Raw genomic sequence first — 19,427 nt, 5'->3', positions numbered from 1 at the left:
TTAACGGGCCTGTTGCAGCTTAAAAATTGTAACTTTTAGTTTCTAGCTTAAAAAAAGTGGGTATGTAGTGTTTATTTTTGTTTTTAAAATTCTAACTTATAGCTTCCACTAGCTTTTAGAAATGGTAGAAGTTGGCTTTTTTAAAATTGGGGTACCTCAACTTCTATAACTTCTGATTAAACAGTTACATTTTTTTGACAATTTTGCCTTTATTTTTAATAAAGAATTATTTTTCTGTCCACGCAATCAAGGATCTCTTTTCTCTACCGTCATCTCTATTTTCAAATCTCTTCTTTTTCGTCATCTCCCTTTCTCTCTATACACTAATTAATTTGTTTATAACACTTGAAATTTATACATATACACTAATTAATTTTTAAATTATCATTTTATAACTATTAAAGGTATTATGGATAATTATATAAAAATAAGTTATTTTATAATTTATGGTATCAAATACCATAACTGTTTAACTATAACTTTTGAGAAGTTGTAATAAATAAATTCACAACTTATTCTAAATTTTAAAAATTATAATCTAAAAAATTAGGAGCTATAAATTTTTTTAATTAAGCTACGACAAACGAGCCAACGTCATGAAACGATAATATATCATTATTATATTATAATACCCGACGACCAGATGGCATTGTTATACTAATATACCTAATATTTTCTGCTTTGTCGAACCGAACCGACCCAAAATCATGAAAATGCTCCGCGCGTTGAGATTCAGTTTACAATGCTTCGCCCTCAATGGCCAACGCATCTGATCAACCCCTTCCCTCCAAAACTCAAACTCTTCACCGCCTCTCAATCCTCCCTAACTCGGCCACCGAGCTCCCTCTCTTCCCTCTTAGCCCTCTGCAAAATCCCACGACATCTCCAGCAAATCCATGCCCGCTTCATCCTCCATGGCCTCCATCAAAACACAGCCCTCGCTTCCAAACTCATCGACGCCTATTCCAATCTTGGCCACCTCGGCATCTCTAAACAAGTTTTCTACTCTATTTCCGACCCAACCACAACCTTGTACAGCACATTTCTTGGGTGTCTTTGCAAGTTTGGAGAACATAAGCAGGCCCTTTCGGTTTACCAAGAAATGGCCTTGAAATCGATGTACCCAGATGAGGTTGCGTACCCTCTTCTGTTGAGGTCATCCTCTCAACTCTTAGATGATGAAACTGGAAAAAAGATTCACGGGCATGCGTTGAAGTTGGGTTTTGATTTATCCGAAACGGTGCGTTGTGCTTTTGATGATGGGAATGACCGACAGTTGTTCGAGAAAATGACTGCTAAAGGTTCAGTTTATTGGAGTTCACTGATTTTCGAGGCTTGTTTAGATGGCGATCTAGAGAAAAGTTTTCATATATTCAACAGAATGAGAATGGAGAGGATGGAACTGGAACCAGTTACTGTAATTAATTTGTTGAGGGCAACTGTTGATTTGGGCTTGTTGAAAGTAGGCAGATGCATTCACTCTTTGATAGTTGTGAGCAGTTTATGTGAAGATATGGCTGTGAGTACAGCATTGTTGACCGTGTATTCCAAATTGCGTAGTGTAGAAGATGCTAGGTTACTGTTTGATAGAATGCCTGAGAGAGACTCTGTTGTGTGGAACCTTATGATTTCTGCATATTCTCGCAACGGTTACCCCAAGGATTCATTGGACTTGTTAATGAGGATGGTCAGATCAGGGGTCAGAACTGATTTATTCACTGCAATTCCAGCTATTTCTTCTGTTGCAGAGTTGAAATCCCTTGAATGGGGGAAACAAATCCATGCTCATGCTATTAGAAATGGTTCAGATTATCAGGTATCCGTCCATAATTCTCTAATTGACATGTATTTTGCCTGCAATGGCTTAGAACATGCACAGAAAATTTTTTATTCATTGACAAACAAGACTTTGGTTTCATGGAGCGCAATGATCAAAGGATACGTAAAGCACGAACAATTTTATAATGCTTTGTCCTTGTTCGCAGAGATGAAATTGGCGGGGTTTAGAATTGATAATGTTACAGTTATCAATATATTGCCGGCTTGTGTGAATATTGGGGCACTCAAACAAGTGAAAGACCTTCATGGATACTCCATCAAATGTGCTTTAAACTCATTGCTGTCAGTAAATACAGCGTTTTTAGTCAGCTATGCCAAATGTGGATGCATAGAAATGGCAAGAAAACTTTTTGATGAAACAGAAGTTGATAGCAAAGATACAATCACATGGAACTCTATGATCGGTGCATATTCTAAGCATGGAGATTGGTTCAATTGCCTTGAGCTGTACAACCAAATGAAGCAGTCTATGATTAAGCCTGATCACGTCACCTTCCTAGCTTTATTGACAGTTTGTGTTAATTTGGGTTTTCTGGAAGAAGGGAGACAATTTTTCGAGGAGATGAAAGAAACCTATCACTGTGAACCTAGTCAAGAGCACTACGCATGTATGGTAGACCTTCTGGGGCGTGCTGGACATGTAAACGAAGCCTCAGAGCTTATCAACAAAATGCCATTCAAACCAGATGCCAGAGTCTGGGGGCCATTGCTGAGTGCTTGTAAAATGCACTCAGAGACCAGGCTTGCAGAACTGGCAGCCGAGAAGCTTATAACCATGGAACCGAAAAATGCAGGAAACTATGTTCTGCTTTCCAACATATATGCTGCATCAGGAAAGTGGGATGAAGTGGCTAAGATGAGAATCTTTCTTAGGGATAGAGGTTTGAAGAAAATTCCTGGATGTAGCTGGCTAGAAATAAATGGGCAAGTTCATGAGTTTCATGTCGCTGATCGATCTCATCCAAAAGCCAATTATATATATGCGATCTTAGAAAATCTAGAGTTCGAAATTAAGGAATATGAAGAGAAGGGTTCAAATTATCCTTCATATAAGCCGATTTGTAGCTGGAGATATTTTCAACTTTAATTTGTTCAATAGTCCTCCCTGCAATACAAGTGAGCTTATTTTGCACTTCAGTTTTGCAGCTGCCCATGGTGAAGGTGGCTTCTCTGGCTGCTATTATGCTCCATCTTGTAGCCTTTTCTGAAGTCATTCTTCTGTTGTCGTGCGGATAAATTGAAAGCAAGACACTTCTATCAAGGTACATATACATTTCTGGAGGTCTTTTGTTATTATACAAGAGAATGGTTGCCTTCACAGTTCAAATGTTTTGTTTTTTCTTGTAATTGATAAGAACTTGGGGTCAATACATTCGGATTAGAATACATTATTAATTAGGACAATTTGGAAGTGGAAGAGGAGAGGAAAGCCGCCTTGTTGCTTTTACTATCCTTGAGGCTTCTGCCATATGGGATTCTGAAAATATATTAAAAAGAAGGAACCATGTTTTATCTTGGTTCTCTTCCTTTTTAATTAAAAGATGTTCTCTCCCCCAAAAATTTTTCTAGGAATTTCTGGGTTCTAGCAAATTAATGACAAAAAATCATTGAAGAAAAGGTCTTACCAATCCTCACACTGTGAATGAATGTAATTGTGCTTTTAGGGTAAATTACTGCCACCCTTAGGTAAAGAGTTCTCCTTACAGTGGCATCTTTTAATATTAGAAATTTGGAATAATTTAAACCTTTTTGTTAGATAATTGTAATTAAATTTTAAAAAATATATAAAATACCCTCTCCCCATATCTCTCTCCTTTTTGAGAGAGCGAAAGTCTTTTTCTCTCACTTTGTGTGAACCCTAGTGTTGATTGGGTTAGTTTTTGTTGGGTTCTTGCAAACTAGCGATTGAAATTCAAACAATAGAGAGAATAACGAAAAAAATGTAAGGTTAAATTGGTTATTTATTTTTTTAATAATAAATGAGATTTATATAATTTCTCAAAGTAAAAGAAAGCTCCTAAATTATGCTTTGCCACCTGACTTGTGTACTTTATCCTATTTTATTAAGATAAATTATGTTATTGGTTTTTAAATTTTACATTTTGTAATAAATTAATCATTATACTTTAATTTTTATCACTATAATTATTAAAATTAAATTTTTATTAAAATTCAATTTATTTTTAATTTTTATCAATTTCTATTTATAAAAATTGATGTGATATACATTAATATAAATCATAAAATCACTTAATGTTAAAATTAATCAAAATCTCACAATCTAATGATTTTAGATATTGTATTAATATATATCACATTAATTTTTTAATAGAATTTAGCGAAAAATTAAAAGTGTTAAAATTTAGTAGTTAAAATAACAAAAATTAAAATTTAATAACTAATTTATTACAGAATGAAAAGTTCAAAAATTATCAATGTTAATTTACCCTATTTTATTATATATATAAAAAGTTAAAAATATTTTCAACTAATGAATTGTTTGATTTATTGATTAATTTAATAATCTATACTATGCTAAATAAATTTTATATGTAAATTTAAAAATACTTTTCGTGTGTTTGGGAGATGCCGCTTGTGAGATCAGTCAATAAATCATTCATCGCGGGACTCAAGTGGACAGCAGGAACCGACTCACCGTTGCGCCGCCGTTAGACGGTGAATTCGAAGAACAAGGGCCGCTCCGCCGTGACCGGAACACCGTTGTCGCCTCTCGGATTCGGTGCCAGCTGCAGTAACCCTCTCTCTTTCTACCTAGGGTTCGCATTATATTCCTGCATGCTATTTTTTTTTTTTCCCAGTCGTGTGTCTGATTTACATCTTTCTTATGTACTTCACTCTGTTATCAATTCTGTTGGTGCTGTCTGTTTTTTGTGCGTTTAAACCTGTTTTTTCTTCCTGTTTCTTCCTTTCACCTTTCTTCTGCAATATAAAATCAAAATAAAAGAATATATGGAGAATAGGCGAGAGGGCAAAGACCTTCTGATAGAAGAATAAATGCCTAATTTTTTGAATTGGTTTCTTCATTGTATCATGCTGTTCGCATCTGGAATTTGTGTAGAGCTACAAATACTAACCAACCTTTCTGATCAAATATTATTTTTATTTCCTGCACTTCTATGCAGGGGCCGTAACCAGAATTTTATTAAGGTAATGAGGCTTATCAGGTGTAGGACTCCCCAGCCTAAATTGATGCTACTTCATAAAATTTATTTAATGTATTAATAATTTAATAATTGAAAATATTTGGCAGGATAGAAAATCATGTTTTTGAAATACATTACATCAAATTATCGTTTTCTTCTTTAATGTTTTTTTTTCCTGTAAATTTTCTTCTTTAATGTTACGGGTCTTAAAAGTTAAACCAAAATTCAAAAGTAGTTTAAATTTTAGAGAATAAGTTCAAAATATATGAATAAAAATCTTAGACTGATTTATCAAATAACGAAAATTATATGTTTTTGCTAACTTTTCTGAATTAACATTTTAAACTTAACCAAGACAGTGAAATATGGATGAATTTTGGGAAAAATGTTGAATTATTGTTTAAAAATTATGAAACGAAATCTGTTGATGGCATCATGGACTCTCATTAGTTAATTTTCAAAAGATTTTAAGGGTCCCGACATTTTAGCATAATCATGTTTTCCATATAAGAGATAAATTATCTTCAAAATTTTAGGGATTCAAGGATAATTCCAAAAATTTGAGCCCCCTTCCTTTCACCACTGAAAGTACATGGTGATGCATGTGTGGTACTATATTTGAAAAAACAATTGCTATGCAATAAAGTAAGACTCATCTAATGTATCCTTGGAAATGGGTCAGTACTTTACTCATGCCATAGTGCAATATATTTATGGATAAGTGTTCTAACTAAATAAGAATCAAGGGAGCTCTAATAGTAAAACACACATAAAGACAAACTATATGATATGCCATAGGACATCCCTGCCAATAATCATCTAGAAGAAAATGGTATTATGTATATGGAAAAAATCCACATAGAAAGTTATCAATTTTTTACCGCAAAATTACTTAAAAATTTCATTTAAGTTTGGCTCAACATGCAAAAAGGCAAAACTTGATCATGTTTTGGAATTTCTTTAAGTTTTTAAGCTCAGGCTGAACTTAGTTTAGTAAATTTATTCTGCTCTTGAACTGTTTGTAAAAGCTACTTAAGCTTAGCAAGAAATAGTTCATTCGGGATGGTCTGAGTATCCTCTTTCATAATTTCATAAGAGTATTTAGGAGTTTGAGAGAGAGAAAGAGAGTTTGACTATTTTCTTTCCATGCCTTGTCGCAGTCAGTACAAAACAAATGTCTTACTAAATTGTCAAAATCATTCTTTGAAGCTTGCAAGATTAAGTTCCCTAAAACTTGAAATTGCTATATGCATATATGCATAACTACAAATATACATGAAACAGGATAAGTTGATTTTGACAAAGCTAACGAGGCCATGGCACGAGTTGACAATTCATCACAATCAGAACCACCCTCCTTGGAATCTTTAATTGCAGGTCTCTTCCTCTTCTTCTTCCTCTCCCTCTCTCTCTCTCTATATGTGTGTGTACTTTTGTTTTATACATGCCTTTGTTTTAGTACCTATCCTCTTTTTCACTTTACATGTACATATGGAAAACCTATTTGTACCTATACATGTATAGTTCTTGGATAAATCCCAAGGCCCAACACTATAATTGAAAAAGAAGGCTGAAGATAAAATACACATTTCTTCTTTTATTATTATTATTTTTATTTCTGTTCTTTTAGGGGGTGCAGTCAGTTGGAGTTTGTGATAGGTATCTCCCATCAGCTAGATTCCATTCCATATTTCTTTATTTTGACATAATGGTTTATTATAGATAGTACAAGTAACTGAACCGCCGCTGACAATTGATCAACAGGATGGCAGCTGAAAAAGTATACAATAGAAGAAGTTGTTCACTTCAGGAAAAAGAAGTTGAAGCTTATGGTTTCAAAAACTGTTGTCTGGTTCTGAAACTTAAAAGATCAGCATAATGCATTTGGTGAACTGATTGCATAAACAATTTTCAGGAAATTAGCGTATTCCAGTTTTATAAATGATATACCATGGCACAGAAAAGGCAAAATAGAAATTAATAATAAATGGGTTGACCCAGATCAATTGGGCCAACCCAGCGACAGAAAGACGCAAGAGCCTGCAGCCCAACCAAAGTGGCCGCAAGGACACATAATCCGAAAAGACAGCCGTGGGGGCACCCCTGCGGCCACCTGGGCACTCCTGTGGCCCACACGGCTGCAAGGAGGCCCCACGGCCATACGACCGCAAAAGGCCCCTGCGGCCGAGGAGGCCCGTGGGAGACCCCCACGACCTCAGAAGGCCAAGCAGCCCATCCTTCGTAGTCGGCCCCAGCCCTGGAGTTCAGCTCTGCAGTGGGCTTCCTCGTCCCCCCGAGGCAGCACCATCGCCAAAACATTTCCCTGAATACGGGGGGTTCCAACGCAACACGCAAAACAAGATAACTCCGATATTCGAAAATTCATCCGGGAAGATAAATATCATCTATAAGAGATGGATGTTATCTATAAGAATCCTAGTTCTAGCCTACTTAGGATTATCTTATATCCCTCTATAAATAGGCAGACACTCATTCCAAAAAGAGATACGTCTTTGATATTGGTGGAAACTTTGCTCTATAGTTTTCAGCATTCTCAGTGTCTGACTTGAGCATCGAAGTGTTTGTGCGGGGGTTCTCCTGTGCCCTCTGATTGTTTCTTTCGTTGCAGACTCAAGTGGCTAGGTGACGACGTTTCTAGTCAAATAAATTTATTGTTGTATCTCAACAACAATAATAAACAATAAAAAGGCCTTTTAAGTATTGCTAGAGATAAGTTTATTTTCATCAGTAATTGTTGTTCTCTTTCTGAAGGTGCAATCTTTAAGATTTTGGAAGTCGATTAACTGTCAGCCTTTTTTAGCATATGAGATGATCATCTCCCATCAGGGGGATATAGGTGAGCTTGGCATTTGTCAGTAGGTGGGTCTTTCTCTGTGTTCTATGGGCAATCCCCATTGTGACAAAGGGAGAGCAGATTTTCCTTAAAAGTCTTTTGATATTCAAAATTTCCTCCCAGAGTTGCCTTTTCTATGTGGCTAGCCCCTTCGGTTCTATTCTCACTTCTGATAGGCTGAAGAGGAGGGGACAAGTGGCAGTTATTTGTGTTTTTGTGGAAAGAGAATGAGAATATGTTGATCAACTTTTTTTTTTGCATTGTACAATAAATATTTGGAGTTTGTTTTTGTCTATTTTTCAGGCCCATTGAATTATGCCTAGTATAGTTCTGGAGGTGATGTGGGACAGCAATGAATCACATAAAGTTGAAGACAAAGAATTGATTAAGAAGAAGAAGAAGCTGGAGAAGAGAAGAAGCAAGAAGAAGAGAAAAGTAGAGAGAGAGAGAGAGGGAAACTCAAGAAAGGGAAATCATATTATTCAATCACCCAAAGTTGAATAGAAGATTACATTACGTGCCTTATTTATAGGCAACAACAACAACAATATAAACCTATCTAAAAAATAACTAATGAAAACATGATTATAATCTCCAAAATCAAATATAATTCCGTCTAATCCCTAAATTAAATAAAATTCTGTCATTTAAACAACTATGATAAATTAAAATAGAACAAGATAAAACAGGATAAAACCTAATCTAAATCTTAATTTTAAAGTCAAAATCAAAATATCCCTATGAGGAGGTCCTTGGAGCTCATAGTTCAGTCTGAGGAGCTGAGATGCACTTGGTTAACCACTCCTTTTACTATCATGGGGTTCATTTCGCATGAATGTAATTGGAGCGTTGAAGGAGTTGAAAAGGATAGTAAATAGACTGAGGAAATTATTCCCATTTTCTATTTTTGTGGGCCAGGGAGCACATTCCCTTTTCTTTGGATCCCTACATTTGGTTTGATGGAATGGGGCAAGAGGGTATGGGAATGGGGAAGGAATCCAAAAGAAGTGTGTTTGGTTGCAACATGGGAATGGAATGGACCATACCCATGGGAACATAGTTGTCAAAGGTGCAAGGCGCACTAAAAATTAGTGCTTGGGCCCTAGGCTTGAGGCGCAAAGTGAAGATAAAGCCTCAGGCACATGAGGCGCACATTTATTCAAAATGCTTATAAAATACTTATACACTAATCTTTTCAATATGATGTGCCTATACAGAGATAAATGCAAACTCATAAAATCATAAATGACAATATCCAACTCTATTATAACAATTAGTATTATTATAGAAAGCCAATTGAGTCCATGAAATTCCATCCAACCATTACCCTTACTTTGTGTCAGAGCTTAGATCTGACAATGGGGAATTCTCCTTTGCAACAGGGAGAATTGAGTAAGAGGAAAGAAATAGGGAAATGGGATAGAGATTGAAAGAAAAGAGAGAAAGAGAGGATAAGAAAGATAGGCAGGAGAATTATGATGATTATATTCCAAAATGATCATCAAGAATGGGATCAGTGATTATTTATATTGATCCAAGCTCAGAAAGAGTGCCAGTAGGCTGCCAAAATTCAAACAATACATGAGTTTAAAAATAGGCTATAACTACCTAACTACATTTGTTACTAGATAGAATCTTACTGAATTTCCTGCCAATCAATTACACTCTATTTCCATGATAATTCCCACCCCCTTAGGATATTTCTTAGCCTTAAGAAATCTAGAGGAACCCAGTCGCCTTTGGAAATTGGGAAAAGAGGTATTCTCAGGTGTTGTTCTCTAGATGCAAGTTGGACCAATGCACCAAGACTTGTGTAAATGGGGCTCCACGTCAGTAGATAACCCTCTTATCTAGGATGGTTGAAGGTTCTAGTTCCTCTTGGACTTCCGAGAGTAGGGTAGGCAAAGTTGTACTGACTATGTTGGTTCCTGCTGACTTTTTTAAAAGGGACACATGAAACACTGGATGTATTTGAGAGTTTTCAGGTAGCTAGAGTCTATAGGCAATCGTCCCTACTCTTGCCATGACAAGATAGGGATCATAGTACTTGGGGCTAAACTTAGTGACTTTGCCTCGTGCCAGGGCCTTTAAATGGGCATGCCTTAGTTTCAGGTAAACTCTATCTCTCACTACAGATTCTCGGTCACTTCTTCTCCGATCCACAAATTGTTTGGCCCTATTTTTTGCATTAGCCAACTCCTTCTGTAGCAACTTAAGTATGTTCAACCTTTGTTGTAGGTAGGAATCCACCACAACTACTGTAGTAGGCTCTAGGATAGATGGTAGTAGGGGTGGTTTATACCCGTATAAGGTTTCAAAGGGGGTTATTTTGATGGAACTATGGTGGCAAGAGTTGTACCACCACTGAGCTAAGGATAACCACTGGTGCCACCCTTTGGGTTGTAGGAAACAGAGGCATCTCAAGTAGGTCTCAAGGCACTAGTTAACTCTCTTAGTTTGGTCGTCTGTCTCTGGGTGGTATGTAGATGACATGTGCAACTTGGTCCCTAAACATCTTAATAACTCCTTCCAGAATAGGTTGGTGAACACCTTGTTCCTATCAGACACAATGGATTGGGGTATCCCATGTAGCTTAACTCCTTGGTCTAAGAAAATTCGGGGCACTTCTTGTGCTGGAAAGGGATGTGATAACCCGATGAAGTGGGCAAACTTTATTGTCTGTCCACTACCACAAATACACAATCCTTCCCCTCTGACCTTGGCAACCCCTTAATAAAATCCATCGACACACTGTTCCATGCTTGCCCTGGGGTGGCCAAAGGTTGCAACAACCTAAGGGGAGCCACTATCTCGTGTTTACACCTCCTGCATGCATCACACTTCATAACATGCTCCACCACCCCTGCCTTAAGCCTTGGCCAATAAAAGAGTTGTTTAACTCAGTGGTAGGTATTTTGTATGCTTGAGTGGCCTCCTAAGGGGCAATCATGCAAGGTCGGGAGGATCTTATCCTTTAGTTGATCATCATTTCCAATCACTAGTCTTCCTTGGTATCGAATTATCCCATTTCTTAGGGTATATCCTACCCTACTACTAGAGTCCAGGATGAGTTGTTCCAATAATTCTTTCGACCATTCCCCCTCCTAGTAATGATGTCCTAGACTCTCAGTACCATTTAGGTACTACTAAAGTAATTGAGGTCAGGGCTCCTTCTACACATCAAGATAAGGCATCAATAACCTTGTTTCTTTCCCCTTCCGATATTGTATCACATAGTCTAGCCCCATAAGCCTTGTCATCTCTTTCTTCTGTAGGTGGGTATGTAACCTTTGTTGCAACAAAAACTTTAAGCTCTCATAGTCAATCTTTATGATGAATTGACCCCTTCCAAGTAATGCCTCCACCTATCCACTGTGATGAGCACTACCAATAACTCTTTGTCATATACACTCAAGCCTCAGTGTCTAGGGTGCCAGGGACTTGGCTAATAAATGCTAGGGCTCTCCTCTCCTGTGTAAGGACTACTCCTACTCCAGAGCTACTTGCATCTATTTCCAGCACAAATGGCTTAGAAAAATTCGGTAGACCAAGGGTAGGTATTTAACTTATCACTTTTTTAAGCTTCTCAAAGACTTCTTCTGCCTTATCACTCCATTGAAATCCATCATTCTTTAGAAGATCTATAAGGGGTTTACTAATGGCCCCATAGTCCCACACAAATCTTCGATAGTATTTGGTAAGTCCCAAAAAACCCCTTAAAGCTTTCGCATTCGTTGGTTGTGGCCATGCCTTCATAGCAGCCACCTTCTTTGGGTCAATGCCTTCATAGCAGCCACCTTCTTTGGGTCAATGCTCACCCCTGCACTACACTAGATATTACGTGTCCCAAGTATTCCACCTGATGTTGTGCAAAGGCACACTTGGATTTCTTGATAAACAATTGGTTGAATCTAAGGACCCTTAATGTGGTTCATAGGTGTTCTAGGTGCTATTTGAATGAATGGTTGTATCTCAAGATATCATCAAAGAAAACTAAGATGAATGTCCTGAGGTATGGCTCAAAGATTTGGTTCGTGAGGGCCTAAAATGTTGCTAGGGCATTGGTAAGCCCAAAAGGCATTACTAGGAACTCATACTGCCCATAGTGTGTGGTGAAGGCTATTTTAGGAATATCATCAGGGTTCATACAAATTTGGTGATACCCTGAACGTAGGTTCAATTTGGTAAATACAATAGCATGTTTCAATTTATCAAGTAGGTCTTTGATGATGGGTATAGGGAATTTGTTCTTAACAATAAGGGTATTCAGCTATCGGTAGTCAATATAAAAATGCCATCTATCATATTTTTTCTTTACAAGAAGTATAAGGGAGGCATAAGGGCCTTGGCTAGGTCTGATGATGGACTTTTGAAGCATGTCCTTAATCATATTTTCAATTTTTGCTTTTTGTTTGGGTGGATAACGGTAAGCCCTTATGTTTATTGGTTCAGGGTTAGGTTTAAGTGTGATGGAGTGGTCAAGGATCTAGTAGGAGGAAGGGAATTGGGTTCCACAAACAGGGTCCCCGTATTTAACCAATAGTTTATCTAGAGAATCGAGTTAGTGTGCCTTCCATTGAGGTTGGGAACGGCTGTCAGCAGTCAGCCTCAATCCTCCCTTCTGCTCCTATCCTTCCTCCTCATGTTCCACTGCATGAATGGAGAAGAGTTGGGCCACTTGTGCCCACTTGTTCTTGAATATCTTTTGTAGCCTTTTTCCCAAGATCATTTTACATACCCCCGTCTCCGTACTACTGGCAGTAAGAGTCATTCTCCTCCCCTCTCTTTCAAAGGTCACCTCCATCCTGTTAAAGTCAAAGCTAATAGGGCCTCACTCCTTTCATCCAATCCACCCCTAGAACAATATCACATCCCCCAAGTTTGAGCAACCTTAAATCAACCTCAAAGGCTTCCCCATGCATTTCCCAGCAAAATCCCACACATGCCAATTTGTAGATCACCTTGTTATTGTTAGCCACTGTAGTCGATAACGGTTGGGTTCTCGTGAGCTCACGTCTCAATTTCTTGGCAGTGCCCTCATATAGGAAGTTATGGGTGCTTCCACTGTCGATTAAAACCATAAGTTGGTTGTTATGACCCGGGGGTAGAAGTGTAATAAATAGAGGTTGTAACCGTAGGAAACTAACTGGAGGGGCTGTTGTAACTAGCGGGAATGGCAGTTAGCCATCCAACAGATTGAGTATGCGCCTATTAAGTAGGTTGTTGTAGAAGGAAGTGTTATGCTTGGTTGAATAACAGAATTCTCTCTCATTCTTCTCGATTCTCTCTCCATCTCTCTCGTTCTCTGTTTCTCCTTCTTTCTCATTCTATCTGCTGTTTCTCCCTTCCTCATTCTATCTGTTCTTCCTACATTCATTTCTTCTTGGAATTCAATGCGAATTCCTTCAATTGTCCAGCCCACAATTTGAGGGCATGACAAACGGTATCAGAGCTAGCAATCTTGGCAGTCGGCAAAGGGAGTCCGTTAGGCGGGACGACGGACTGGAAGGTAGTTCCATTCACGCCTGTGAAAAATTCCGTTCCAATCAATTGACCCAGGTGGACGTAACTAAAGTGGGGTTCACGACGCTGGAATTTGGGGGTCGAATCTTGAAGGCAAAGCAGTGCAGGGAATTGAATTCCAGCAATCTTGGGTCGGAAATTGAAGGCAGTGGCTGATTGTCGATTGGAATTGGTCGTGCAATTGAGGGCGGTAGCTGATTGTCTATTGGAAGTGGGTTGCGCAATTGAAGGCGGTGGCCGACGGCGGAAATTTGAGCAAGAATTGCCTATCAGAATTGGGTCGCGCAATTGAAGGCGGTGGTGGACCGCGGCTGACGGCGGAAAATTTCAGCAAGGATTGGCGATCGGAATTGGGTGGCGAACGACCCCAAACCATGGCAGAAGGTACGCGTTTGAAGCAACTTGAGTCTCGGATAGAGGCTATGGAGTCCGGTATGGCGGCCATGAAGGACCAAAGCCGGGAGGATATGGCGGCCCTAAGGGATAGCATATGTGAGCTAGAGAAGGGCTGAGAACGGGCGGACTATTATGGATAGAAGATTGACAGAATGTTTTAACATGCTGTCTGCCTTGCCGCAATTCCGTTTACCGGCGGATTTCCCTCCAAGAACAGGGCCGGAACTGATCTTGGACCGGGACGGTATCCTGCCCAGACCGGATGGGCTGAGGGCTGGGGAGAATAGGTCTGCATGGGAGCGAGAAACGTAGGGAAGGGGTCCTGCGTCTTCGGGTGTTGGCCATACCCCCACACCATTGGAAATTCCAATCTTTGAGGGGGTGTGGGTCCGCTGTTGTGAGAGGTTTTTCGAGTTGTACCGGATTAGTGAAGAACAGAAGGTGACTATGGCAGCATCGTATGTCAATGACACTGCCAACGCTGGTATCAAGGTTGGAAGCAAGCTGAGGGTGGAGCAGTGTCTTGGCTGGAATTTTCAGAAGAATTGTGTGGCTGGTTTGGTTAGAAGAGCATGGCGGACGTGGTCGAGGAATTCAACAAATTGAGGCAAGATGGGTCAGTTGAGGACTACCAAAAGAAGTTTGAAGAGTTGCGAGCATTACTATGGGTGGCACAACCAAGCTTGACCGAATCTTATTTCGTGTCAAGTTTTATTAGTGGATTGAAGGAGGAATTATGATCTATGGTTAAGATGATGGGGTCTACAACAGTGAAATAGGCGGCTGAGAAGGCAAGGCTATAAGAGCTTACGTTGGTAGCAATTTGTGCAATAAGTACGCAATGGAAACAGACATTCAGCCTTTGCTTAATCAACCATTGGAAGGAAATCCAGTGCATGTGAATTCTAAGGTTTATCCCAACCCGGATGCAGCCGAATCAAATACCATGGAGCAGAGACGGAAGTTGGGATTATGTTATAAATCCGGCCACCGATGTCAAAAACAGTTACTTAGCATGGACGGCATAGAAGAAGAAAATGAAGAATAAGAACCCGCAGGGATTGGGTAACAAAGAGGGCACATCAATTCTAAATTCTTGGAGACAAGAATTCTTTCATGGGGGGGGAATTTGTTAGGGTAGAAGTGTTATAAATAGAGGTTGTAACTGTAGGAAACTAACTGGAGGGGCTGTTGTAACTAGCGGGAATGGTAGTTAGCCATCCAACAGATTGAGTATGCGCCTATTAAGTAGGTTGTTGTAGAAGGAAGTGTTATGCTTGGTTGAATAACAGAATTCTCTCTCATTCTTCTCGATTCTCTCTCCATCTCTCTCGTTCTCTATTTCTCCTTCTTTCTCATTCTATCTGCTGTTTCTCCCTTCCCCATTCTATCTGTTCTTCCTACGTTCATTTCTTCTCAGAATTCAATCCGAATTCCTTCAATCTTTGCTGGCATGGGTCTTGACATCGACAATCCTGGGTCTTCCCTTCTACCTTAATGACCTTGCTATTAGTTAATCCCCTTAGGTCATGGAGTAGGATCTCCACATTTTCTTCCCCTTCCATCTTTGCTGGCACCATAACTCCTTCTGCTGCCTCCACCTCCTCCTCTCCTTCCAATAATAGGAGTTGTCTCCGGCACTGATGTCCTGGAGTATATTTGTCCCCACATCTAAAACACAAGCCTGCCTGCCTCTATTTCATAATTCTTCCATTATTAACCAGAGCAGGGACAATGGCAGTTGAGTTACTCATTCCCTTCGTGCTCTAGGTATTCCTTCTATTCTCTCTATTGAATCCCTTGTTACCAGCTTGAATGACCCCCGAATTCACTCCCCTCATCTGCCACCTTTGTTTCTTCAACAAAGCCTCAACCGGCAACTCCTGCAACTGTGCACATTCGGCTGCTTGTTTAATAGTCTTAGGGTACAACATTTTCACAGTGGGTCTCAGCTCTCCACTCAAGCCACTCACAAAGCTAGAAACAAAGTACCCCTCCGTTAATTGTGGATTTAGAATCAGCATGAGAGATTTGAGCTCTTTGAATCTCAGTTGATATGATTGCACCATTCCCTCCTGCTTTAGTTTATTGAACTCCTCTAGAACATCCATCATATTTCGGTCCCCAAACCATTCACACAAATCCTCCACAAATTCAGACCAACGACAATTCTCCTTATCTCCTATCCATCCTTGGAACCACGTGTCTCCCGTGTCATTGAGATAAGCAGCAGCAAGAGTAACCCTCTGCTGTTCAGGTATGTTGTATACACTGAACATTCGCTCACACTACATACCCACCATTGCGGATTCAATCCATTGAATAGGGGAATTTCCAATTTCGGCATGGGAAAGCCAGGCTGATGATGTATAGTCTGAGCTCCCTGCCTCCTTTCTACTACATTCTCTACTACAACTGCCAGATCAGCCTTGAATTCCGAGGGTCCTTCCGTCCGGTGGGCAATGCCATGCCCTGGTAAGATTGGATCTAATCTCTCTTTGGCGGGGAAATTCAGGCAAGAGTCTTACCTAATTGTGGCTCGTGAACATACGCATAAACTGTTGCATCTGATCTCTCAATTGATTGTTCTGTTCTCAGCTCTCTTCGTGCCACTTCTCCATTGCTCCGTCTATTCTCCTTTCTACCATCAATTCTACCGTTGATTCCAAACCTCCCATCCTTACTTGCATATCTGCCACTGCAGCTGTCGCCTGCTGCAATTGCATCTCCATCTGTTTCATGCGGGTGCCATCAGCCATCATACCCAACGTCGCCCTAGACCATGCTTTGATATCAGAATTGTCAGAGCTTAGATCTGACAATGGAGAATTCTCCTTCGTAACAGGGAGAATTGAGTAAGAGGAAAGAAATAGAGACATGGGGGAAAGATTGAGAGAAAAGAGAGGGAGAGGAGAGGAAAGATAGGCTGGAGAATTATGATGATTATATTCCAGAATGATATCAGGAGTGGGATCAGTGATTATTTATACTGATCCAAGCTCAGAAAGGGCGTCAATAGGCTGCCAAAATTCAAACAATACATGAGTTTAAAAATAGGCTATAACTGACTAACTACATTTCCCGCTAGATACAATCTTACTGGATTTCCTGCCAATCAATTACACTCAATTTCCATGACAATCTGTTAATAAAATTACAACAAACCCAATGTAAATAGTTGCCAAATGAAAATAGACCCACCATTCTGTTGCCTAGGGGTGTTAAAAAAAATCGGTGCACCGCGAAAACCGGCCAAACCGAACCGAACCAAACCGAACCGATCGATTTTTTTTTTTTTTGCGGTTGAAAATGGTTTGGATTCTATCCAAACCGCGCGGTTTGCAGTTTGGACAGTTGGCGGTTTGGTTTTAAACCGAACCGCCCAAGAAAATAAAAAAAAAATTATAAAAAAATTATTTTTATAAAAATCTAATAATTGGCAGCCCTATCCTATTTATTTTTTACACTATTTTGTCTTTATTTTTTGCTCCTATTTATTTATCAATATTTGTGTCTTTATTTACCATTTTTAAATATCTTTTTTAGTGATTTTAAGTAACATTTTAAATCGCGGTAAACCGCACCAAACCAGACCGCAAATGCGGTCTGGTTTGGCATGCTGAAAATGATTCAGACCGGCCATACCGCACCGCAAACACCCCTACTGCTGCCAATTCCTCCATCTCTTTCTAAGTAGTTGCTTGTTCCTTTTTTTTTTTTCAGGTTTGCCCTCTGTTGATGCTTTATTTTTTTGTCACCTTATCTGTCTCTCATGAAAAAGATTGTTGCCAAGCATCTGGAGCATGTCTGATTCTAAAGATGTTATTGAAATAAGAAGAATAATGTAGATGCGAGTTCAAAGCATATCGGGAAGTGAAGTGTCGGTGTCTAACATCTGTCTGATAAAGTGATGAAGTATCTTAAGCAATACAAGAACTAGATGATAAGCTACTTTCCAAATGTGTCTCAAAGACAAGCTGCCTGTGAACCGCTTCAATTACTAATCTCACAAGAAGGCAGATACTGTTACTTACCTCTTAATATAGTAATAAAACTAACATAATACCTCCGAAGACAGGAATGTTAAGCATATAATGATGTTAATCCAAAGAGTCTACTAGCTCTTTTTACACAGTTATGACTTGGATTTTGTTATCGGTCCCCTATTTAGATTGCATTAATGTTTTTTATCTTGTTTGACTATTACAGTTTTCTCGTGAGTTTGTTCATCCAGGCTATTTGACAGTGTAGATACTAGATAAAATGTGGAAACACTTCTATATTTCACTAACTCCATATTGTGCTTTGCAGAAGCTACAACATACGGCGACAGTGAAAATGAGGTTTGTCCACTTTGCAAATATAGATACTCTTAATTTTAAAACCGAACCTTTTGTCAGATTATGTTCTTTAGTGAGTTGAATTGCCTCCATTTCAGTCTCTTGATGCCAAAGCGCAAAAGGCACTAGAATGCCCTTGTATCGCTAACTTAAGGAATGGCTCATGTGGTGCCCAGTTCTCGGAGGCTTTCCTCTGCTTTCTGAAGAGCACCGCTGAAGAAAAGGTAAACAATGTGAAAGAAAGTCAAGTGGAAATAGATTATTACTCTTGTTGTCTAGCTGCTGCTTTTGTATGCTGTATCCTAGTTTTACAAGTAACAAAATTGACTAGTGCATCATAAAAAGTAGGGTTCAGTGACACATTAATGGTTTCAAGTCTCCAAGTCCCATTACGTTTAATTTAATGAATAAGTATATTTGAGTGAGTTTTTAGTTTTTCTTCTTTGTATTTCCTTTCAACTAAAGGGTGAACTTTGATAATAACAATAAAGTTGCTCCTTTATAACTAAGAGTCACGAGTTCGAATTATAAACATAATCTCCTTGCAAAGTAAAGGTAAGCTGTGTATAACAAAATGATCATCCCTTAACCCTCACAGAGCGAAAAGCATCATGTACCGAGGATGCATTTTCTTCAGCAACAATTTGTGTTTTATCGACTAGTACTAGTGATGTGTCGAATGGGTGATGGTTGATTATCAAAGTTACGCGTTAGTAATCTAATGTTTATATTTTTGTCTCTCTCTTGTAGGGCTCTGATTGTGTAAATCCTTTCGTGGCGTTGCAGAAGTGCATCAAGGTAAATCCTGATGCATTTTCAGAGGACGTCTTAGATGATGAAGACGAAGTCAAGAAGGAAGTTGAGCCAACTAAAGAATACAAAATAATTCCTCCCGAATGGTCTGTGGCATCGCGAAGTCCGAAGCAGAAGCTATAGTAATGTTTGTTTCTTTTCTTACCCTAGGAATTCATAGGGTGCCCTTGAGTTTGGGGAAATTTGAGTCATCCTAATTACTGATATTTATTTTCACTTTATTTTTGAGCTTGATTGATATCAAGACAAGAATAAGTTAACCATTGGATTGATAATAAAAATAAAATTTAATTATCGAGATTTGATCTCATAATCTCTTAAAGTATGAAGTATTTAATATTGTAAATTAATTAAGTTTTGTGTTAATGAGGTTAAATTCTTAATCATCATATGAATTCTTTTAAATATATTCAAGAATTTAATCTTTTACTGAAGTGCGACAATATTTAATTAGTTTGAGATATCAATTATTTTTGTGCAAGGTAGTACTTGGAAAAC

At 38.8% G+C, this 19,427-nt stretch overlaps 2 protein-coding genes across 6 annotated transcripts; both read left to right on the top strand.

Annotated features, from left to right (window-relative positions):
- Positions 1 to 684: 684 nt before the first annotated feature.
- Positions 685 to 4,995, top strand: LOC127793233 (pentatricopeptide repeat-containing protein At1g11290, chloroplastic-like). Of its 3 annotated transcripts, none has more exons than XM_052324047.1 (2): positions 685 to 3,101; positions 4,983 to 4,995. In XM_052324047.1, the coding sequence occupies exon 1, from the start codon at positions 743 to 745 to the stop codon at positions 2,924 to 2,926; it is 2,184 nt and encodes a 727-aa protein (XP_052180007.1). In that variant the 5' UTR covers positions 685 to 742; the 3' UTR covers positions 2,927 to 3,101; positions 4,983 to 4,995. The 3 variants fall into 3 exon arrangements, with proteins under 3 accessions (XP_052180007.1, XP_052180006.1, XP_052180005.1); XM_052324046.1 differs by lacking the exon at positions 4,983 to 4,995 and adding an exon at positions 4,445 to 4,570; XM_052324045.1 differs by lacking the exon at positions 4,983 to 4,995 and adding an exon at positions 4,426 to 4,550.
- Positions 4,434 to 19,227, top strand: LOC127793236 (mitochondrial intermembrane space import and assembly protein 40 homolog). Of its 3 annotated transcripts, none has more exons than XM_052324067.1 (5): positions 4,434 to 4,616; positions 6,288 to 6,380; positions 18,088 to 18,119; positions 18,215 to 18,340; positions 18,903 to 19,227. In XM_052324067.1, the coding sequence occupies exons 2-5, from the start codon at positions 6,320 to 6,322 to the stop codon at positions 19,050 to 19,052; spliced, it is 369 nt and encodes a 122-aa protein (XP_052180027.1). In that variant the 5' UTR covers positions 4,434 to 4,616; positions 6,288 to 6,319; the 3' UTR covers positions 19,053 to 19,227. The 3 variants fall into 3 exon arrangements, with proteins under 3 accessions (XP_052180027.1, XP_052180026.1, XP_052180025.1); XM_052324066.1 differs by having other exon boundaries at positions 4,436 to 4,591; positions 18,867 to 19,227; XM_052324065.1 differs by having other exon boundaries at positions 4,452 to 4,616; positions 18,867 to 19,227.
- Positions 19,228 to 19,427: the final 200 nt, after the last annotated feature.

This window comes from Diospyros lotus, unplaced genomic scaffold (genome assembly GCF_014633365.1).
Source record: "Diospyros lotus cultivar Yz01 unplaced genomic scaffold, ASM1463336v1 superscaf1, whole genome shotgun sequence".
Taxonomy (NCBI): domain Eukaryota; kingdom Viridiplantae; phylum Streptophyta; class Magnoliopsida; order Ericales; family Ebenaceae; genus Diospyros; species Diospyros lotus.
Note: the sequence above shows the minus strand (reverse complement) of the source record. Positions and strands in the feature narration are given on the sequence as shown.